The following is a 21360-nucleotide window of genomic DNA, read 5'->3' on the forward strand; positions in this document are numbered from 1 at the left end:
GAAAAATTAATTTGAAAATCTATTTCGCGCAGAACGCGATGTCATTTACAACATCAAAACGTATTGAAAACGCTGATCAATGGCTATGAAACGTGCATATTCGGAAAGAGCATTCTTTTCTGACCAATATCCACCCAAAATATTATCGAAAAGTCAATAAACTTTTGTGAAAATGACTCAAGCATGCGACCGTGTTTTGATAACGTTACGCGTATTTTCCGACGAAATCGGATCGGTGGCTTCGGCAGGCAGGCCCAGGCAGGCCAATGAACCTTTGACAACAAACGGTAGCGGAAGGCACCTCTCGCCAGGGGAATTCGCCAGTAAATAAAATAAATTTATTCTTGCAATAACTCAGCCGCTACCGGGCCGATTGTGCTGAATTTTGGGACTGTCAACGGGCACATATCGAACGACACATTACCATATGTAGGGTGCTAAATGCTAATGCACGTGCACACCTGGAAAGGAGCAGTTTCCTATCTCAAGAACGGCTGGGCCAATTTCTCTCAAACTTGGTACACACTACAGAACCCGTAAAATCAATTATATACCATACAGTTATCGCGCAAACATGGCCATCTAGTCTATATTATGAATTATAAGTTGTCCGTCCAATCTCCATCCGTGTGTCATGACTTATGTGTCTTATTGCGCCGGAACGGCGCCGCGTATCGGCGTGAAATTTGGCATGCCAAATCTGTGGGCGTGGGCGGCCTTTGTATTAAAATTTGGGCGTGATCGGACCAGGGGTGCGCCGTCAGCACGCGCTCGCGTGCGCCATAGGGTTAACACGGGAAACGGTCAAATCGAAGATCGGGCGAAAACCGGCCTGCGGCGCCCGCTTCCCGGCTGTATAAATCGGCAACGGAGGGTCGCAGCGAGAAGCGGTTTACACCACTCGATAGAGGAGAGATGGGCCTAGCGTATTGATATGGTTTCATAATATAGCACGCGCCACGTGCAAGACAGCACCCCCGGTTGTGAAAAAATGACCGATTTCGTGCATTGTGACGGGAAAAGCGATGCCGCTGGAAAACGGCTTGACGGAATGAAATCGGTGTTGTATCATTTTGCAGACAAATGCATGTGTTATCAGAGAATAGCAAACAAAAACTGATGATCCGTACCATTTCCTTAATAATGAAAAATTAATTTGAAAATTTGATTCGCGCGGAGCGCGACGTCCTTTACAACATCAAAACGTATTGAAAACGCTGATCAATCGCTATAAAACCCACATATTCGGAAAGAGCATTCATTTCTGACCAATATCCACCCAAAATATTATCGAAAAGTCAATAAACTTTTGTGAAAATGACTCAAACATACGACCGTGTTTCGTTAACGTTACGGGTATTTTTCGACAAAATCCGTCGATGGCTTATGGCCGGCAGGTCATACAACTTCTGACAATAGCTATCAAAGCATGGGCTGCAATGCACCGCCCGCCCAGCGGAAACCCAAATACTTGAAATAAGCGCCTACCAGTAAACAGCACATTATTGTACTAGGAATAACTCCGCTACTACTGGGCCGATTGCGCTGAAACTTGGACTGTGGGTGGAGGGGGCATTAATCTGGCGGTGCATGGTCGTTTGTGACAGGTAGGGTGGATCGATTGCACGTGCGCACGTGAGGGGTCCGCTTCCACATCTCAAGAACGGCTGGGCCGATTTCGCTCAAATTTTGTTTACTGTTGGGGGACAATTTAGAAAGGTGGCTGGCACAAGTCATATGGAGTCTCAGCGCGTGCGCACGTGCAGTGGGCCAGTTTGATATCTCAAGAACGGCTGGGCCGATCGCGCTCAAATTTGGTACGTTACTTTAATCGAGTATGAGAAGGGTAACTATGTGTAAGTTATTAGTAAGGTAGGGTATGGGTAGGTAGGGGTAGGGTAGCTTTGAGCTCGATAAAGGAAAACCACGAGAAAGGCGCTAACAACCCGCAACCAGCACCAGCATACCATGCCGTTCAAACAAATATCCAACTCCGACAAAATAATACAAATAAAAATCAGAAGTTCCCACACCCAAACTAATGCCCCCTCAAACGCATCTATCAAAACGCACAGTTATAGCGCAAAACATGCCATCTAGTCGGATATATTATAAAAGAGAAGTTGTCGGTCTGTAACAGACGAAAAGTGTCATCGACATCTGGGTGTCTTGCGCCGGAACGGCGCCATGTAGGGGCGTGAAATTTGGCAGGCACCAAGCGTGGTCAAATCGAACGATCGTATCAAAATCTGGGTGCGATCCGACCAGGGGTGCGTCTCTGACAGGGTCGCGAGCACGAGGCACGCTCGCCATTGGTTTAGCACGGGGCGCGAAAAATGGCGATATTGGCCGAAATCGGTCCGACGCGTGTCCCTTTCCGGGCTTATATCTTGACGACCGGTTGTCACAGCGACACGCGGTTGCCACCGATCGATAGAGGAGAGATAAAGCTAGCGTATTGATGTGGTTTTATAACGTTGGGCGCGTCACGTGCACATCAGGACCCATTGTTGTGAAAAAATGGCCGATTTCGTGCCTCGTGGAGGAAAAATCGGTGCCGTTTGAAAACGGTTTGGCCGAATGAAATCGGTGTGGTACCATTTTTTAGGTAATTGCACGTGTGATACAATGAATGAAAAGAAAAAGTGATTGTTGCTACCACTTCCTTAATAATGAGAAATTTATTTGAAAATTTGATGCGCGCCGAGTGCGCTGTCCTTTACAACATCATAACGTATCGAAAACGTTGAAAATTGACCATAAAACACACATATTCGGATAGCGCATTCTTTTGTGACCAATATCCACACAAAACATTATCAAAAAGTCAATAAACTTCCGTGAAAATGACTCAGGCATACCATCGTGTTTTGTTAACGTTAGACATATTTTCCGATGAAATCCGATCGATGGCTTATAGCCGGCATGTCATTAAACATTTGACCATCAGTCAGCACGGCATAGGCTACAAGGCACCGCCCGCTTAGGGATATCGCCAAACCCTTGAAAATTGTACTTGCATATAACTCAGCCGTTTCTGTGCCGATTGCGCTGAAACTTGGACTGTCGGCAGACAGGGCGCTCACCAAGCGATGTAGGGTCATGTGTCACAGGTGGGGTGGACTCATGCACGTGCGCACGTGAGGGGGTCTGCTTCTACATCTGATGAATCCCTGGGTCGATTTAACGCAAATTGTGTACACTGTTAGGAACAATTTAGACTGGTGGCTCACATAAGTCATCTGGAGTTTATTAAGCGCGTGCGCACGTGCAGGGGCCCATTTATACATATCTCAAGACCAGGTAGGACGATAGCACTCAAATTTGGTAAAACTCCTCGGTCAAGTATGAGTAGGGCATGAGTATGCCGGGTATAGGTAGGATACGGTATGGCAAGGGTAGGGTATGGGTAGGGTAGGGTAGGGTACGTATGGGTAGGGTAAGGTAGTGTATAGGATAGAGATAGGTTTGAGTATGGGAAGGGTATGGTAAAGTATGGGTATGGTAAGGTATAGGGTAGAGGTAGGTTTGCCGTTTGGGTAGAGTAGGGTAAAGTTGGGTATGGTAGAGTATAAGGTAAACGTAGGGTAGGGTATGGGTAGGGTATGGGTAGGACTAGGGTATGGGTAGGTTATGTATATTGGTAGGGTAGGGTAGGGCGTTTTGCGGCTTTTTCGATTGGCGGCGGTTAGGCGTGCGATGCGGGCGGTTTCCTTTGTTGCGGCGTTTGCGGCGTTTCGCGGTTGGCGGCGGGCAGGCGTGCGATGCGGGCGTTTTTTGCGGCGGTGTTTGCGTTTTTGCGGTGTTTGCGTTTGTCGGCGGGCGGCCGTTTTTTGCGGCGTTTTGCGGTTGGCGGCGGGCAGGCGTGCGATGCGGGCGTTTTTTTGCGGCGGTGTTTGTGTTTGGCGGCGGGCGGGCGGGCGATGCGGGCGGTTTTGATTTGTTTGCGGCGTTTTTGCGTTTTTTGCGGTTTGCGACGGGGGGCGATTTTTTATTTGTTTTAATTGATTGTGACGTTTGCGTTGGCGTTTCGGGCGTGCGTTTTGCGCGTTTTGCGTTTTGGGTCGGGCGGGCGCTTTTTCTTTCCATTTTACGGTGTTTGCGTTTGGGGCGAGCGGGCGCTTTTTTGTTTGTGTTTGGTGGCGGGCGGGCGATTTTTAGGCGTTTTCTGTTGGCGGTTAGCGTGCGTGCGATGCGGATGGTTTTTAGGCGTTTTTGCGTTTTTTGCGTTGGGCGGGCGATTGTTTATTTTTTGCGACGTTTGCATCGGCATTTCGGGCGAGCTTTTGGCGCATTTTGCGGTTTTAGCGTTCGGCGGCGAGCGGCCGTTTTTTTTCGAGGCGTTGGCGGTTGGCGGCGGGCGGGATGCGATGCGGGCGGTTTTCATTTTTGCGGCGTTTGCGGTTGGCGGCGGGCGGGAGCGCGATGTGGGCGGTTTTTATTTTTTTGCGGCGTTTGCGGTGTTGTTTGCGGTTGGAGGCGGTCGTTTTTTATTTTTGCGGCGTCTGCGGTTGGCGGCGGGCGGGCGTGTTTTTTTTTTTAATAATTCAAAGTCCAAACTTTTGGATCCGTAGTGCTCCTCCAAAAGCCATGCCTACCTACAATACATTTAAATAAAATAACTATCAAACTCAACCCTACTTATATAAACATACAAACCAAACTAATGGCCCCATCAACAATATCTATCCAAACGTACAGTTATCGCGTAAACCTGTATTCTAGTCTATATTATGAATTATAACATGTCCGTGCGTAATCCGTCATGACTTATGTGTCTTATTGCGCCTGAAAGGCGCCGCGTATCGGCGTGAAATTTGGCATGCCGAATCTGTGGGCGTGGGCGGCCTTTGTATTAAAATTTGGGCGTGCTCGGACCAGGGGTGCGCCGTCGGCACGCGCAAAAGGGTGCTCCCATAGGCTTAACACGTGGCCCGCGAAAACCGCCAACGGGCGAAAATCGGGCCTGCAGCGCTCCTCTCCCGGGCTTATAACTCGGCGATGGGTGACCGCAGCGAGATGGGATTGCCACCAATGGATAGAGGAGAGATGGAACTAGCGTATTGATATGGTTTCATAGTATAGCACGCGCCACGTGCAAGACAGCACCCCCGGTTGCGAAAAAATGACCGATTTCGTGCATTGTGACGGGAAAATCGATGCCGCTGGAAAACGGCTTGACGGAATGAAATTGGTGTGGTGCCATTTTACAGACAAATGGATGTGTAATCAGGGAATAGCAAACAAAAAGTGATGATCCGTACCATTTCCTTAATAATGAAAAATTAATTTGAAAATTTATTTCGCGCGGAGCGCTTTTTCCTTTACAACATCAAAACGTATTGAAAACGATGATCAATCGTTATGAAACCTACATATTCGGAAAGAGCATTCTTTTCTGACCAATATCCACCCAAAATATTATCGAAAAGTCAATAAACTTTTGTGAAAATGACTCAAGCATGCGACCGTGTTTCGTTAACGTTACGGGTATTTTTCGACAAAATCCGACCGATGGCTTATGGCCGGCAGGTCATAAAACTTTTGACAATAGCTATCAAAGCATGGGCTGCAATGCACCGCCCGCCCAGCGGAAACCCAAATACTTGAAATAAGCGCCTACCAGTAAACAGCACATTATTGTACTAGGAATAACTCAGCTACTACTGGGCCGATTGCGCTGAAACTTGGACTGTGGGTGGAGGGGGCACTCACCTGGCGATGCATGGTCATGTGTGACAGGTAGGGTGGATCGATTGCACGTGCGCACGTGAGGGGTCCACTTATACATCTCAAGAACGGCTGGGCTGATTTCGCTCAAATTTTGTACACTGTTGGGGGACAATTTAGAAAGGTGGCTGGCACAAGTCATCTGGAGTCACAGTTAGCGCGTGCGCACGTGCAGCGCGCCGCTTTTATATCTCAAGAACGGCTGGGCCGATTGCGCTCAAATTTGGTACATTACTTTAATCGGGTATGAGAAGGGTAACTATGTGTAGGTTATAAGTAAGGTAGGGTATGGGTAGGTTAGGGTAGGGTAGGGTGGGTTTGAGTTCGATAAAGGCAAACCATGAGAAAGGCTCTAACAACCCGCAACCAGCACCAGCATAACATGCCGTTGAAACAAATATCCAGCTCCGACAAAATAAGACAAATAAAAATCACAAGTTCCCACACCCAAACTAATGCCCCCTCAAACGCATCTATCAAAACGCACAGTTATAGCGCAAAACATGCCATCTAGTGTATGATGAAATTGACATGTGCTAATTAATCGTTACCTTATGACTTTTGATATTCGACTTCAAAAGACTTTTAACCCGCGCCCCGTAGGGGGGGGCCGAAACGGCCCCTCCCTGTCCTTTTCGGTCGATATCTCCTAAACGGCTAGAGATATCGCCACCAAACTTTCAGGAGACCTCTGGGCATCAATTTTACACATTGTGACCAAAAATTTTTCCAGAGGCTATGATAGGTTGGCCAAAAATGACGTCAGAGTGACGTCATGTTCTGTCATTTTCGACCGAAAAAAGACCTTCGCGAGAAGACCTGTCAGGACTACAGCTTTGAAGATACAGAAAAATGATCAAGACATAAAAGGTGTAGAATTGACAGGGCTACAAAACTGCTATCTCGAATTTTTGAAATTTTTGAGTTTTGACCCCCAAAAATTAAAAAAGCATTTTTTTGGATATATTCGCCAAAAAATCCAAAAAGATTTTTGAGTTTCGAAAAAACCGGAATATATGTGATAGTGCCTACCGTCTTCTATCTACATACTAAATTTCAGATCGATACCTCGTTTTTTGGCCAAGTTATAGCGAAAAAACTGTTCAAAAATGATGACGTCAAATTTTCAAACTCAATTTTTGGCAATTCTAGAACTCGTAGAGCAAAACAAAGACCACCATTAGACTCCCCGTGACGAGCTGCATCGAATCGATACCCATTTTATGCAAAAATATCAACTTTGAAATTTGACCTAATTTGACCTGACCTTGACCTGACCTTCACAAAAACGTGACCTAGGCTGGCCCCAAAGGCTGCCTAACCCACATAATCGCATTTGTCATGTAAAATGGACCATAAAACATGTATCACACGACACATTCATATTGTGACCCCCGGTGACCTGACCTCGCTGTGACCTGACCTGGTATCAGTGACCTCAGATAGCAAAGTATGTGTTTGACGAACAATGTACCATCGATGGTTTTCAATAAATTACCAATTTACTCGCTTTCACAGCACATTTCTTGAATTGCCTGTGAACGGTGAAAATCTGACCTTTGACCTGACCTGTGACGTCATCGGTTTGACCTAGGTCAATGAAATTTGGTCACAAGGTAGTTCCCGGGTGGGGCTATCGAACGCCGTTTGAATTTTGAAAATCGGCCGGTAACTTTCCGAGATCTTAGGGGGGGGGGGGCCGAAACGGCCCCCCCCCCTACGGGTGGTAGGGTCCGCCGGTAGCCCTACGGGGCGCGGGTTAACTCTGATAATAACGTATAAATGTTTTACAGGTAAAATATAACCTGTTTAACTATTTGCACAAAGTTTAACTAGAATAATGAACTGAGTAGAAGATGCAATTTGCTATTATTTATCATCGTTGTCGGTTGTATATACTCAAATGTGGACAGAGTAGCCCATCAATAAGCACCGAGGAAGAATTATAATTAATATGAAAGGGATTGATGCGCTTTTTAAATGTGCATCTTATGTACATGTTTTCTCTTTCTTACATCCTAAGAGCCTTTGCTAACAGTCAAATTAGCAATGAATACTAAAATCAACGTTTCATCCCAGCCATCTCGTAATTTCATCGCTTATCTTCTGAAATTCAACCCACCGCTAAACCAAACCCACTCACTTTGACGAAACTACACTCGCGAGGTGGTTATGTTTTATCACCACAGCCACGGGAGCACTTTCTGAGCTGATTGGTTCCCAGTCCAGCCATCTCTGGCTGGCGGTCCAACGAAAACATACAGGGCGGCGGCACAGATCAGGCCTAGCCGCCCTCACCGCCTGCGCCTCACCCCGGGTGTAAATATTGACTGATGACTGGGGAGCCGTTGACGGACGATTTATTGTCTGCTCTGACGGTCCGACCGCCCATGGTCGGCATGGAACATCTGGGAAAGGATGGAGCTTTAGAGCAGAATCACTACATAATGAAGTTATAAAGAGAATATCACGATTTCTAATTCATCCTTTGGCGCTCGAACAAATCGTGTCACGGACTCCTGCATCCTGATTCGCCATTTTATCGTTCAACTGAGCGAGATAGACATCGGAAGCTCGTGAAAATGGAGTTGGCATATCATTATCGTCTGACATTTCTCCAATGTGCCATGTGACGTGTTTATAAGCACATTTCCCTGGTATGCTAACATTTCATATGTTAAACCGTCAGTCATTTTCATGTCTATTTTTCAACGCTGCAGTTCTAAAATATAGCATTCCACCGCATTGTCACTGGACAGCGGGAAACGCTGAGTTTCTGGCAGTCGTAGTATGCAGAAGACGTGTCCTGAGATGATCGTAGCATTAGGAAAACTGGTTTCGGCAACTGCCGCTGGCACCAGTGACCGAGATATCACCCCTCAGCACCCACCACCCCGCCCCTCCCCCTCTGATAATGGCATCCCTGGGCCAGATTTAGCCACGGGGTGTGTCTGTTGTGCCTCCTTTGATACTGAAAAGATTGATACTGGATCTAAATTGACCCACACGGGCGTTACTTGGCCCAATTATGTGTTGCTTGGCTTATTACGGTAGCGAGTTAACCCTCGCCCTGGCAGGGGGGTCGATGCGACCCCCCCTAAGGTTTTTCGAAGATAGCGTAAAAACGGCGGCGCGCAGCGCCGCCAAATTTGGCACAGTCTATGGGGCAACCTTTTTACATATGACCTGAAAATTTCAGGTCCGGGTGACCTTGGGTCAGGTCACCAGGTCAGAAAAACCGGTACAAGGTCATGGTCAAATTTCAATTTTCTTTTTGCACCTGTCCAACTCACAGTTTTGCACCAATTTCCTTCAAACTTTCAGGATGTGCTAAGTTCACCGAGTTGTATAACATATGGTTCGGGTTTTTTGAGGTCATTGACCTGAGGTCAGTTAGAGGTCATGACGTCGTAATGTTAAGCCTATGGGAAAATACTAAATTCGGAAAATACTGGAGATATCCGCTTTGTTCTATCACTTTTGTGCTTTGAAACCACAGTACTTAACAGCAGGTCACTTGGTGCTTCTTTGTTTGGTGTACTTATCCATGGGTCAGGTCAAATGAGGTCAACTGAGGTCAAATGACGTTTTTGCTAATAACTTGGCACATAATGACGCTAGAGCTTAGAAAATGGTATCATTGTGTTCCTGGTGATCAGCCGAATCGAATGATATGCGATATGATGCCATTTGGTTAACTTTAACTTAATTTATTTATTTAAGTTTACTTAAAATTTAAGAAAAACTTTAAGTACACTTAAGCAAGCTAAAAAGTATATCATTCGACGCGCCTTGACGTGCTGAGTTCACTGGTGCTTTTCTTTTTGCTCTATCTTAATTAGATCAAAAGTTATAAGCGAAAAACTTTTGACCTGTTTTTAGCGAATTTTTTACATTTATACCCCCCAAAACCCCCCTAAATATTGACCTAGAGCAACCAAATTTGCACAGGGGCGAGAATTCCAGGGGGCCCGGCCCACCTACCTACCAAATTTGGTGTTTCTAGGTGCCATAGGAGCCAATCGCGAGGGGGGTCGCATCGACCCCCCCCCCCCCTGCCAGGCCGTGTTATGAAAAATGCCCTGCCAGGGCGAGGGTTAAAGCGAAGACTAAGAGGCGGGTTAGGGCAAATTTGTGGAGGGATGAGTGCAACCTCCCAGCCAGCAATTTTGCTCCGGGCCCAAGCAGGCTCAAGTGCGGATTGCCCGAGATTTTTAGTCGGGCTAAAGTCGGCTAGGGCTTGGGCTAAAGTCGGCGTATGACACAGAAACGCCGACTAAAGCCCATGCTCTGCCGGAGGTATGCCCGCTCTGCGAGCTCCGGGCAGCCGTAGTTTAGCCCTAGTTGAGCGACGATTGGCGTTAGCCCGATTTAAGCCCAAGCAGTGAATCCATTTATATAATGGAAATTACTCTGGGCCCGAGCGGGCTGAACTCCGGCAAGCCCACTCTGTGTGCCCTGTCTATCCCGACTTAAGCCATAGAGGTGAATGGGGTTTATACATTGCAAACTGCTGTGGCTTTGCTCGGGTTCGGCTCGAGTGACGGCTCCTGTTTTCTCAAGTCTCGACTTGACTTCATCTTGCTTTTGCTTCACACTGGATCAAGTAGCAAGGAGCAGCCAATGCACTTTCAGCAGGTTGTGTGGTTTTAATGCATATTCAAAATTGCTACGGTCACTCATATGCTCTGTTAACCGGTCATCGAGCATTGCGAAAGGAAAGTAGCGGTTGACTTTGATTGAATGTTTATTTCAAACGACTACAGACACGTCAAATGAAACACAAAAACATAAAACAGTGGACTGCAAACTGCAGCAATAATATGACATGAGTCATGAAAAAGCGCCATCAAAACTATAAATCAATCACAAGACCCGCTAGCCTTCCTCCCCGTTCGGCGTTCATAATACTTGGTTGAACACTTAACCGAAAGCATAAAGTAAGGACAGCAAGTAATCGTTCATAAGACATAAAGCAATTAGCAAACAATCGTTTATAAAGAACTTCACTCTGGTGAATGGGAGCTTTGGAGGCGTCTGGCTCCTCCACACACACACATCTGCAGTAGGTGGTCGGCCAGCTTTCGGCGCAGTTTCCGTATATGTAGGTATACCTATGTATTAGGTCGTTCGATAAGTAACGAACAATCGGTCATAACTTCTTTATTTCTTTATTTAACACTTTAAAACTTTCACAGATTATAGATCAGACATTTCTGAATGCAGCCTATGCCTCAAACCAGTCGCCGCCCGCCTGCACACACTTCTCCTGCAGCGTTCCGGCCAACGCCGGAATTCCGCCCGGAAAAACGTGTTTTCCGTCTTTTTCACCCAGTTCATGACAGCGCACATGACTTCAGCGTCGGTCTCGAAGTGTTCACCATGGAGGCCATCCTTTAGGGGACCAAAGAGGTGAAAATCTGAAGGAGCCAGGTTCGGATTGTAGGGCGGCTGGGACATGATATTCAGCCCTGTCACGCGATCTCCTCGCGCGTGGCGTGAGACAAGTGCGGTCGGGCGTTGTCATGGTGTATGGTGATGTTGTTGACATCCGAGCCGCGCCTCTTCTTCAGGATTGCTTTTCTCAGTCTCCTGCAGGACTGTGATGTAGCGGCCCGTTGTCCATAGTCCGCCCAGGTTCAAGAAAGCCCACCAGGATGACACCATGACAACGCTCGTCCGCACATGTCTCACGCCACACGCGAGGAGATCGCGAGACAGGGCTGAATATCATGTCCCAGCCGCCCTACAATCCGAACCTGGCTCCTTCAGATTTTCACCTCTTTGGTCCCCTGAAGGATGGCCTCCGTGGTGAACACTTCGAGACCGACGCTGAAGTCAGGTGCGCTGTCAAGAACTGGGTGAAAAAGACGGAAAACGCGTTTTTCCGGGCGGAATTCCAGCGTTGGCCGGAACGCTGGGAGAAGTGTGTGCAGGCGGGCGGCGACTGGTTTGAGGCAAAGGCTGCATTCAGAAATGTCTGATCTATAATCTGTGAAAGTTTGAAAGTGTTAAATAAAGAAATAAAGAAGTTATGAACGATTGTTCGTTACTTATTGAACGACCTAATACTTAATTATAAGCAGACAGTTTCCGCTAAACCACTTGGCGAGGGCGACAGCGGCGTCCACCCGGTCCTGGTTTGTATAACTATTCCACTTTTTGGAACAATTTGCTCTAATGGTACGTACCTGAAAAAGAGATCAATTGGTTTAATTTACATTGCATGTTTGCTTGAAAAATAACTTATTGTTGCATTAATACTGTAACAGCACTTCTCATTGATCCGTATAAAATGTTCATTCGAATTTTTCAACGCGGACAGAGAATGAGCGTGCTCGGTGATAAGTAGATAAATATTTGTGTTTTGTATCTCATTTTCCTGGTTCAGAAGTGCTGGTATTTCACAAAGATATACATAAAGGCACGGAATGCGGCTTTTCTGAGCGAGGGTATAAGTCGCCAGGCTGAACAGCTATTCAGCTTCATGTTTGATGGCGTGAAACTCAGTCAAAATAATGACGTTTACATAGGGTAAGTGGCTCCTATGACGCACACTTCCTAAAAGCGCACACCAAGAACTTTTTTTAATGTAGTTCCTTCAGCAGAAGCCAGGAACGAAAAAGTCAGCTGTCAATCACTTCCAGCGACATTTGTGCTGCGTGTGGACGGCGGTGGGGTGTTGTCGGCTCAAAAGGTGAGTAGTTATGGCGGATATTGTGATTGAGGTGCAATGTTTCTTCAGCAAAAAAGTGCCTGAAGCAATAATGCATGTTTTAAGACGCATGCACTTCTCGCGTAAACCTGAATAGGCCGGAAAGATCGATGGGCACTGACCGAATGGCAATGAAACGGGACTCAGTTTAGGCGTGCATGCTTTACTCAGAATGCGTCAGTGCTGACGGGAGGGGGCTGAATGTCAGGTGTGCGTGTTTAGGGCAACTGGTTCTGCAATGACGCACACTTTCAGTGCTGCAAATGCGCACAGTACATCTGATGATTATCTAGCCTTCTTTCTTACAAGGAACAGCTTATATCACGATGAATTGACATGCTAGGCATTGGCACAGTGTAGAATGCGGCATTGAGCTCCACTCCGGGCGGTGGAGCTGGCAAAACGGTGGTGAAGCTGGACGCCGGGCCCGGGAGCTCGGCATGTGAAGCCGGGCCCGGGCGCTCGACTGGTGACGCCGGGCCCGGGCGCTCGGCTGGTGACGCCGGACCCGGGCGCTCGACTGGTGACGCCGGGCCCGGGCGCTCGGCTGGTGACGCCGGACCCGGGCGCTCGACTGGTGACGCCGGGCCCGGGCGCTCGGCTAGTGACGCCGGGCCCGGGCGCTCGACTGGTGACGCCGGGCCCGGGCGCTCGGCTAGTGACGCCGGGCCCGGGCGCTCGGCTGGTGACGCCGGGCCCGGGAGCTCGGCAGGTGACGCCGGGCCCGGGCGCTCGGCATGTGAAGCCGGGCCCGGGCGCTCGACTGGTGACGCCGGGCCCGGGAGCTCGGCTGGTGACGCCGGACCCAGGCGCTCGGCTGGTGACGCCGGGCCCGGGAGCTCGGCAGGTGACGCCGGGCCCGGGAGCTCGGCAGGTGACGCCGGGCCCGGGCGCTCGACTGGTGACGCCGGACCCAGGCGCTCGGCTGGTGACGCCGGGCCCGGGAGCTCGGCAGGTGACGCCGGGCCCGGGAGCTCGGCAGGTGACGCCGGGCCCGGGCGCTCGACTGGTGACGCCGGGCCCGGGAGCTCGGCTGGTGACGCCGGACCCGGGCACTCGGCTGGTGAGCCGGGCCCGGGCGCTCGGCAAGTGACGCCAGGCCCGGGCGCTCGGCTGGTGACGCCGGGCCCCGGAGCTCGGCCGATGGAACATCTCGTGCTGACTCCGTATCCATGCGGGACGACGAAGAACTAGATAGAAGTCTGCATGACGTGATGCCAACCCCTCGCGTGCACAGGAAAGGTAAGCGAAGGGCAGTTAATAGAGATGCTGTGCTGGTAAAGAGGGCATTGCTTGAGTCCGACGGTAACAAGAAAAAACAAAGAAAACAGCCAAATATGGACACGTGAAAATAAAACAGGTAAAGCCCAATGAAGACCAGTCATCAGAAAGTGAGACGACATGCATATACTGCTGCATGAAGTTTTCACGATCGTGTGAAGAGTGGATACAATGTCAAGTGTGCACTGGCTGGGCATGCGTGCCATGCACTGACCTGACGCTGAAACAAAACAGACCAGTTTCACTTGTGACCTCTGCCGACAGTAGATACTGGGTCAGTGAAAAGGTTTCGAGTTCATGATGTGTTCATGATGCGTTCATGTTCATGGTGTGTTTCATGATGTGTCGAGTTCAAAGTTCATGATGTGCTCATGGTGTTCAACTTTGAAATAAAGTGATTTATTTGATCAATACCTCGACATGTTTATTAAACCTGTTGGAATTGTTCTTGTGCGCATTTGAGGCAGCTGAATGTGCGTCATAAGAGCACCGGTGCTCTATTAGCGCACGTCGGACGTTGGTGGATGTTTTGCCTTAAGGCCTGGCTACACTATGCGTTTTCTGCGTGCGTTTTGTGCAAGTTTGCGTGTTTTGCGTGAAATCGTTCTCGAAAAAAAGTTCGTGCCATTGCTCAGCATTAGGCGAACTACACTGCAACGACGTCTCGTAAAAAACGCAAACTCGGATAAAACGCAGAACGATAAAACGCAAAGATCGCCTGCATGACTCAAGAGATAACGTTGCTTGTGACATTAAACGATAAACATTTTATTAAATGCATATCAATATAATGATTGCGGAATAACTTATTCACTTCAATTTTTCCGGCACGTTTGCGTTGTCATGGTAACCATGGCGGCGTTCTATATTTGCCAGAGCTCTTTGCACACTGTCCGTGATTTGATTTCAAGCTGAACAGTTCGATAAGTACCCATTTATACGGCCTTGGTACCCATAACCTAGGTGAAGAAATCGTTCAGAATTTCTAGAGTGATATATTAAAATTTAACAGTTTGATTGGTGACTGGAAAAATATTGTGATTCCGTTTCATTCATGGTGAAGCGAGGCGGAAGAGATCATGAGTGAAGGTAAGTAGGATAGGATCGTCAATAGCTATTCATGTTTCATAAACGTCCCTTTCTGACTTTCTGCATGATATGTCAGCTGTCACTTGTCAGTCAGTCGATCAGTTTATTATATTCCTCAATTCTTCTAAGTTGTGTAGCACGTTCCATAGTTTTTTTTTTCAACACTGACAGTTGACACCATCAACCCTCGCCGGACCTATTGGTTTTCTACATACGCCGCGGCCGAGAGGGGGCGGGGGGGAGTTGGTATCGCTCCCCTCACGGTTTCGCCCCTAATAGAGCTAGAGCCTCGCGGAAAAACGAGCTGTGCGCCGTTACGAGCCGCAGCGATTTGTACCCAATTTTAAGCTGTCAGGTCAACCAGTGACTTCTGAGGTCAGGTCAAGTGGCCCAAGACACGGGTTCGGTTTTTGGTAAATAACTTCGCAAAAAAAAAAATGGTCAAAGAGCCGCGATTTTAGCATCATCGTGTTCGCCTCGCTCAGACGCGTCGAATGGTATACATTGTGTTCGGGTGAGGTCAACTTAACCCGCGCCCCGTAGGGGGGGGGGCGTTTCGGCCCCCCCCCCTGTCCTTTTCCGTCGATATCTCCTAAACGGCTGCAGATATCGCCACCAAACTTTCAGGGCCCCTCCGGGCATCAATTTTACACATTGTGACTAAACATTTTTCCAGAGGCTATGATAGGATGGCCACAAATGACGTCAGAATGACGTCATGTTCTGCCATTTTCGACCGAAAAAAGAGCTTCGCGAGAAGGGCTGTCAGGCCTACAGCTTTGAAGATACAGAAAAATGATCAGACATAAAAGGTGTATAATTGACAGGGCTACAAAACTGCCATCTCGGATTTTTGAAATTTTTGGATTTTAACCCCCCATAATCAAAAATGTATTTTTTTTATATATAAGCCAAAAAATCCAAAAAGTTTTTTGAGTTTTGAAAAAAACGGAATAATTATGATAATACCTACCGTCTTCTATCTACATACCAAATTTCATATCGATATCTCTTTTTTTGGCCAAGTTTTAGCGAAAAAACTGTCAAAAAATGATGACGTCAAATTTTCAAACTCATTTTTTGACGAGTTTGTAGATATATATATTGACGATTACATGCGCTTGAGAAAGTTTTAGCTCATTCCCGGCGCCAAAATAGCAGTTTCAATATTTCCCAGTTGACTTAAAATGGTGAAGTCACGTGACCGACCTGACCTCGTATGACCCGATAAAAATCCGAGATATACAAGTTGTGAGACCTCTGGAGGATGCTACGTCCTGTATTTTTCATCTTCCTGTGAAAGCGCCTTTGGCACTGAGGGCGGCGAGGGTTAATCCGGCGCCGTGCTGAGGGTGGGTAGGGGAGGAAGGCGCCGTTTCTAAGCCGCCCTCCTCTCATTTTTTGCAAAATCTTTTTTCGTCATTTTAAGCATATAATCATTATTTTTCGGCACATGCAAACAATTTCAGATCCCGGTCGTTCAAGGTCAGGCCACCAGGTCACGTCAAGTCACCTTACTTCAGAAAAGTTCCAATGCTCGCCATAGCTACACCAACTGAACGTACTGCGGGTCAACTGCAAGCAACTGCGGGTCCCCGTACCTCCTTCATCCTTTTTGACGCTTTTACGTATGCCGCTAACCGCGTGTCGCTACGTGACCGAGGAGCCGAGATAAGCGGGAGAAGCGTTTTAACTCCCCCAGCCCTCCATGAAAAATTAGACTACTAGCACGGCGCAGGTTATGGTATATTCAGTCTGCAATTATAATTGTATTTTGTCAGACTAAAATTCCGGCTGTGCTAATATAGCTATTCTTCCAACTGTTACGCTTGCTTCAACGCAATAAAATAAAGAACCGGTGATTTGGTGTGTTGATATTTGTATCAGTTTGGTATGAGCGGCTCGTGGTGATTTTAGCAATCTTATTCTCATGCAGACTTCAACGAGACTCTCATCGAGGCCGTAAGAAAAAACGCCAGTCTCTGGGACAAACGGTCCAAACATTATATGAAGAAGAAGTCGGCGAAGGAACTCGACTGGCGAAATGTGGCTGAGGAGTGCCAGGCTGACGGTATGTCAGCCTTTTGTCTTTACAACTAAAATGATACCTACTTCCCCCTCCGACAATAAATTTTGCTTGAAAAAATAGCTTTTGGGTTAATTGGCGCGCTGGTTTTTAAAGCTTCATTGACAACAGGCATTTGGTTTTCTCAGTCTCCATTGTCAAAGAGAAATGGCGTCATCTGCGTGACTACTACCAAGCCCGTCGCCGGAAGAAGCCACCCAGTGGCTCATCGGCTAGGGACGCGCCCCGTTTGGGGCGGTACGGCCAGCTGCTGTCCTTCCTGGATCCTGTCACGCAACGTGGGGCGTACGTATCATAGCCCGCTAACGATATGCATCACGGATCACACGAATCACGAACTGGAGAATAACATATGTCCTTTTTGGGGGATTGCATGCATATTTATTTGCATATGTGCAAACTGCAAATTATAGCACATAAACGACTCAGCCACGTCTTTTATCTTTCAGCTCAACGTCTTCGCTCGCCTTGCGACCTGATGCATGCACCAATCTCCGAGCAAACCCAGCCATAACCGCGCCTGCTCCTGCATCCGTCAATGAGAACCAATCCTTCATTTATGTTGACGATGGGAACCAACTTATTGAGGTTGAGCTACAGAACAAACAGGAGAGCGGTTCGTCTTTGATCAACGTGACACGGGAGCTCGCGCGCTTAGACGGAGACACACAGCACGAAGAAGACGACACACAGTTCACACATTACCCAAACACAGAGACAGCACACGGAGATTTCGAAAGTTCACACGACAGCACACAGACCCCAACAACATCTGTCCTTAGTAATGACCAGGCCACGACACATAACACTCCAGTCTGTACCACCTCGCAGCGGGGATCCAAAAGAAAATCACCTACTCAGGATATTGATGCAGTTATCTTAGAAGAACTGTCAAAGGGGCGAAGCAGGGAACAAGATAGAGATTACACATTCTGCATGAACTTGTACGCAGAGCTGAAGCACCGAAGCGATGTGACGAAAAGAATCATTAAGCGTATCGTCATGGAAACACTCGACCGTCACCATGAGTGATCGCTGTCTTGCGAACCTGCATGTGTCCATTGTTGCAGCATCAGTTGTTGATCAGTTGTAGGTAGGTGTCGGTTAGGTATATTTATGTTTTGAATGTTGTCCCAATGTATACATTGGCTGTTATGCTATGTTTCAGCAGTGCCTGAAACATTTTTGTGGTGTTTCATTATGATGTTACCTCGAATAAATGGTTTTCGATGCAGCGTGCCGTAATGCAAAATCCTGGCTACGTGCCTGTGTTTTTGTTTCCGTAGCTATCTCATTTACGGAGTTAAACAGAGGCCGAAAACACACCCCCACCCCCGGCTTCGGTAATTGGGTTTAGCCGCCGGGCCCGGCCGGGTTAAGTTAAAGTGAATTATTAGTATACAATAGCCGTTTTCACGACGGCCATCTGGTACACATTTGGTGCACATCTGGTGCAGATTAGGTGCAGATTTGGTCAAATTAGGTTCAGTGTGTCTCTTAGTAGCTATCAGCTAGGGTTGCACTAATTGCTTATATGCCTGCTTTGTCATATTATCATGGAGCATCATCGATTAAACACTGAAATAAATTCATAAAATGAAGATATTTGCTGTAAAAGAGATTAGGTGCAGATTTGGTCAAATTACACTGTAAAAACCCATGTAAAAAACCAGCACCCTGTACCTGCTTATTTTAAGCAGGCTAACTGGGTGCTAAATTTTAGCACCCTTTTCGAAAAATAGCTCCCTGTGCCGGCTTATTTTAAGCACTCTAAATGGTTGCAGCCATTTAGGGTGCTTAAAATAAGCCGGCACAGGGAGCTATTTTTCGAAAAGGGTGCTAAAATTTAGTACCCATTTAGCCTGCTTAAAATAAGCAGGTATAGGGTGCTGGTTTTTGACATGGGTGCTAAACTTTTTTTTACAGTGTAGGTGCATTCGCCGGATAGCCCGTCGTGAAAACGGCTATTATCAATAAAAACAAATGAGACAAATGATCTGTCTATGATTCTCGTTTAAAGGTGCCCCGTCATCCACGACATGCGTTCAGACGAATGTTCCTGGACACTTCCGTATATGTTTGTTACACTCTAGCGACTGCGTCCCTGGCCTCCTGATTATAATGGTGCAGCTGTCCTGGCGACGCCGCGGACGTGACCATGTCCCAGTCTTGGCTGTCGTATCGACGCGACTCGGCGCGGCTGTGTGTCGACTGTCTAGCGGCGGATGCTGTCCATCTGCCAGGGCACGCTTCCAGCACCACTGAAGTAGCGCACGAAGGTTTCGCGCACCCTGGCTGCCTGCTGGGAGTGGTTGTGGATGACGCCAGCGTCCGTCACATCGCGAAGGCCAGCAGCCTCGCCTCTCTCCGCCGGAGCCACGGTGCAGTGCGCTCCCAGTCCACCCCGTGCCAGCTCATTCTGCCGCAGAACGTTGTGCAGAACGCAGGTAGCCTGCACGATCAGCTTGGTCGTGGCTACATTGCACGCGATCGGGCCGCGGTACACGCGCCAGCGTTGAGCCATGATGCCGAACGCATTTTCGCTGGTGCGACGGGCGCGACTCAGGCGGTAATTGAAAACTCGCCGTTCGTCGGTCGTGAGCGCTGCACCCGGGAAGGGCCTCATCAGGTGTTCACGGAGAGGGAACGCCTCATCTCCCACTATCACATGAGGAGCTACCTCTGCAGACCCAGGGAGGAGAGCCGGACCAGGGAGCACCCGCCCATCACCCCTCTGCGCTTCTAGCATTTGACCTAGGTCGCAGTCTCCCCACACTCCACCGTCGCTCTCTTGGCCATTGGCGCCCACGCTGACGTACGTGAAGCGACATTTCGCATCCACTACAGCCATCAGTATAATGCTACAAAAGCCTTTGTAATTGAAGTTGATGGAGCCGCTATTTATCGGTTTCTCCATCTGGACGTGTTTGCCGTCCACGGCTCCTATGCAGTTCGGGAACTGCCAGTGCTGCTCGAAGTCGAGCGCGTGTTGCCTCCACTGCTCAGGCGTGGGCGGTGCCAGGACGTCCGGGCCGATCACCTCCCAGATGGCGCGGCAGGTCTCGATGATGATGAGCCTGATGGTGGCGAACCCCAGGCGGTAGGACTCGGCCACCGACTTCATAGTCCCGCCAGCCGCGAAGAAGCTGAAAATTGGACGAAAATTAGCGTGTACTCATGTAAGCCCGTAGAGAGTGATAAGACTGCGACATTTAACCCAAATCGAACCCTTAAATCTGAAGTTTTAATTGTATACAAACCATTCAATAGATTTCGGTGCGAGCGATTTCAGCGAGCGTCATTTGAGCGAACCATTTTCGGCCACTGTCAGATAGATTTACATATATTAGATTTATCTAAAAGATAACATTTAAAATTTACACAATAAGTTCTACGCAATAATACTAATAATATGTTTGCATATATTAATTTTCTTATGGAAGTGAAAAATAAAATTTTATTTCCCGATGATTTATAACTTACCGCAACGTCACCGCCAGCCGTTCAGCAGCAGGAATGGGGTCTCTGAGATGAGTTGTCTGTTTGGTGATAGCCGGTTCGATTTTAACCAGAATCTCGTCGAACTCGATCACGCTCATGCGAAAATACCGGCGGTGGCCTTCTGGGTCATGCTGGCGGAGCTCCTGGACTAGGGTGTGGAACTCGCCACACTGCTCCCGTCGCAGTAGGACGGGACGGACCCACTGTCTCCGCTGCTGTCTCTCTCGAAGCCGGCGAATCAGCAACACTCTCCGCAGACTTTCGTTATTCATTGATATTCATTGATTTGGCATAAATGTAGAACAGTAAAAAAGTAGAGTATCGTTAAAAACTGCAATTAATGCGATAGTAAACGCGATAATGGCCGTCGACGACAGTTGTGAGCAATCTGGACAAGGCACAGAAAACGTTTTCACGCAAATTCTGCATGAATGCAAAAGACGCAAAGACGCTGGAACGATATCTTGCAAAAACCGACAAAACGGATGAAACGCACGTGACAAAAACGCATAGTGTAGCCAGGCTTATATGTCATAAATGATGAAGGAACGCTGGAACGTAAAAGTCAAATCAAGAAAGCAAATGCTTATGAAAACTGCTTGTGACCATTTTATCAGCAAAACAGGGTTCAGTAAGTCTCAAAAGCAGTTTTCCTACTAGGTGTGCGTTATAGGAGCCACTTACCCTACGATCAAGCGCACCATTCAATACAATTACCTACCGTAAAACTCCAATGCCAGTCCACTCGATAAGAGCAATGAGCACTATCCCTTCTTCGCGCTGTCACACGCGCCCAAACATCAACCACCAAATGCCCCAACACCGGTGTGTCGTTTCGTCGCACAGCGCGCAGACTGTCACAAACGCTGCACATGATTGGCGCAGAACTGCGCATGCGCGAACAGCCGAACAAGTATGGCTAAACTCCGGCTTTACTCCAGTTAGCCGAAGGACACAG

The 21360-nt window shown here is 48.0% G+C and overlaps 2 protein-coding genes across 3 annotated transcripts; one reads left to right on the plus strand and one right to left on the minus strand.

Annotated features, from left to right (window-relative positions):
• The first annotated feature begins 14540 nt into the window (after window positions 1-14540).
• LOC122376447 lies at window positions 14541-18153 on the plus strand. 2 transcript variants are annotated; one of them, XR_006255638.1, is made up of 3 exons: window positions 14541-14815; window positions 16752-16886; window positions 17351-18129. XR_006255638.1 is itself a non-coding variant. In XM_043356320.1 (3 exons), exons 1-3 carry the CDS (start codon window positions 14806-14808, stop codon window positions 17197-17199), a joined length of 315 nt encoding a protein of 104 aa, XP_043212255.1. In that variant the 5' UTR covers window positions 14541-14805; the 3' UTR covers window positions 17200-18153. The 2 variants fall into 2 exon arrangements, 1 of the variants encoding a protein (XP_043212255.1); XM_043356320.1 differs by having other exon boundaries at window positions 17030-18153.
• A 581-nt stretch (window positions 18154-18734) lies between these two features.
• On the minus strand, window positions 18735-20881 carry LOC122376446 (putative nuclease HARBI1). The gene is made up of 2 exons (XM_043356319.1): window positions 20385-20881; window positions 18735-20047 (listed from the first exon to the last, which is right to left on the minus strand). The coding sequence occupies exons 1-2, from the start codon at window positions 20672-20674 to the stop codon at window positions 19117-19119; spliced, it is 1221 nt and encodes a 406-aa protein (XP_043212254.1). The 5' UTR covers window positions 20675-20881; the 3' UTR covers window positions 18735-19116.
• Window positions 20882-21360: the final 479 nt, after the last annotated feature.

The sequence above is a fragment of the Amphibalanus amphitrite genome, unplaced genomic scaffold, assembly GCF_019059575.1.
Source record: "Amphibalanus amphitrite isolate SeventyFive unplaced genomic scaffold, NRLGWU_Aamphi_draft 002141F_arrow, whole genome shotgun sequence".
Lineage (NCBI taxonomy): Eukaryota > Metazoa > Arthropoda > Thecostraca > Balanomorpha > Balanidae > Amphibalanus > Amphibalanus amphitrite.

Bases quoted from the DNA above. Each gene is read 5' to 3' on its own strand.
- LOC122376447 (XM_043356320.1), top strand. The intron at 16,887-17,029 runs GTATGTCAGCCT...TGGTTTTCTCAG, and splicing joins TGAGGAGTGCCAGGCTGACG to TCTCCATTGTCAAAGAGAAA.
- LOC122376446 (XM_043356319.1), bottom strand. From the start codon at position 20,674: ATGAATAACGAAAGTCTGCGGAGAGTGTTGCTGATTCGCCGGCTTCGA. The intron at 20,048-20,384 runs GTAAGTTATAAA...TCCAATTTTCAG, and splicing joins CGGCTGGCGGTGACGTTGCG to CTTCTTCGCGGCTGGCGGGA.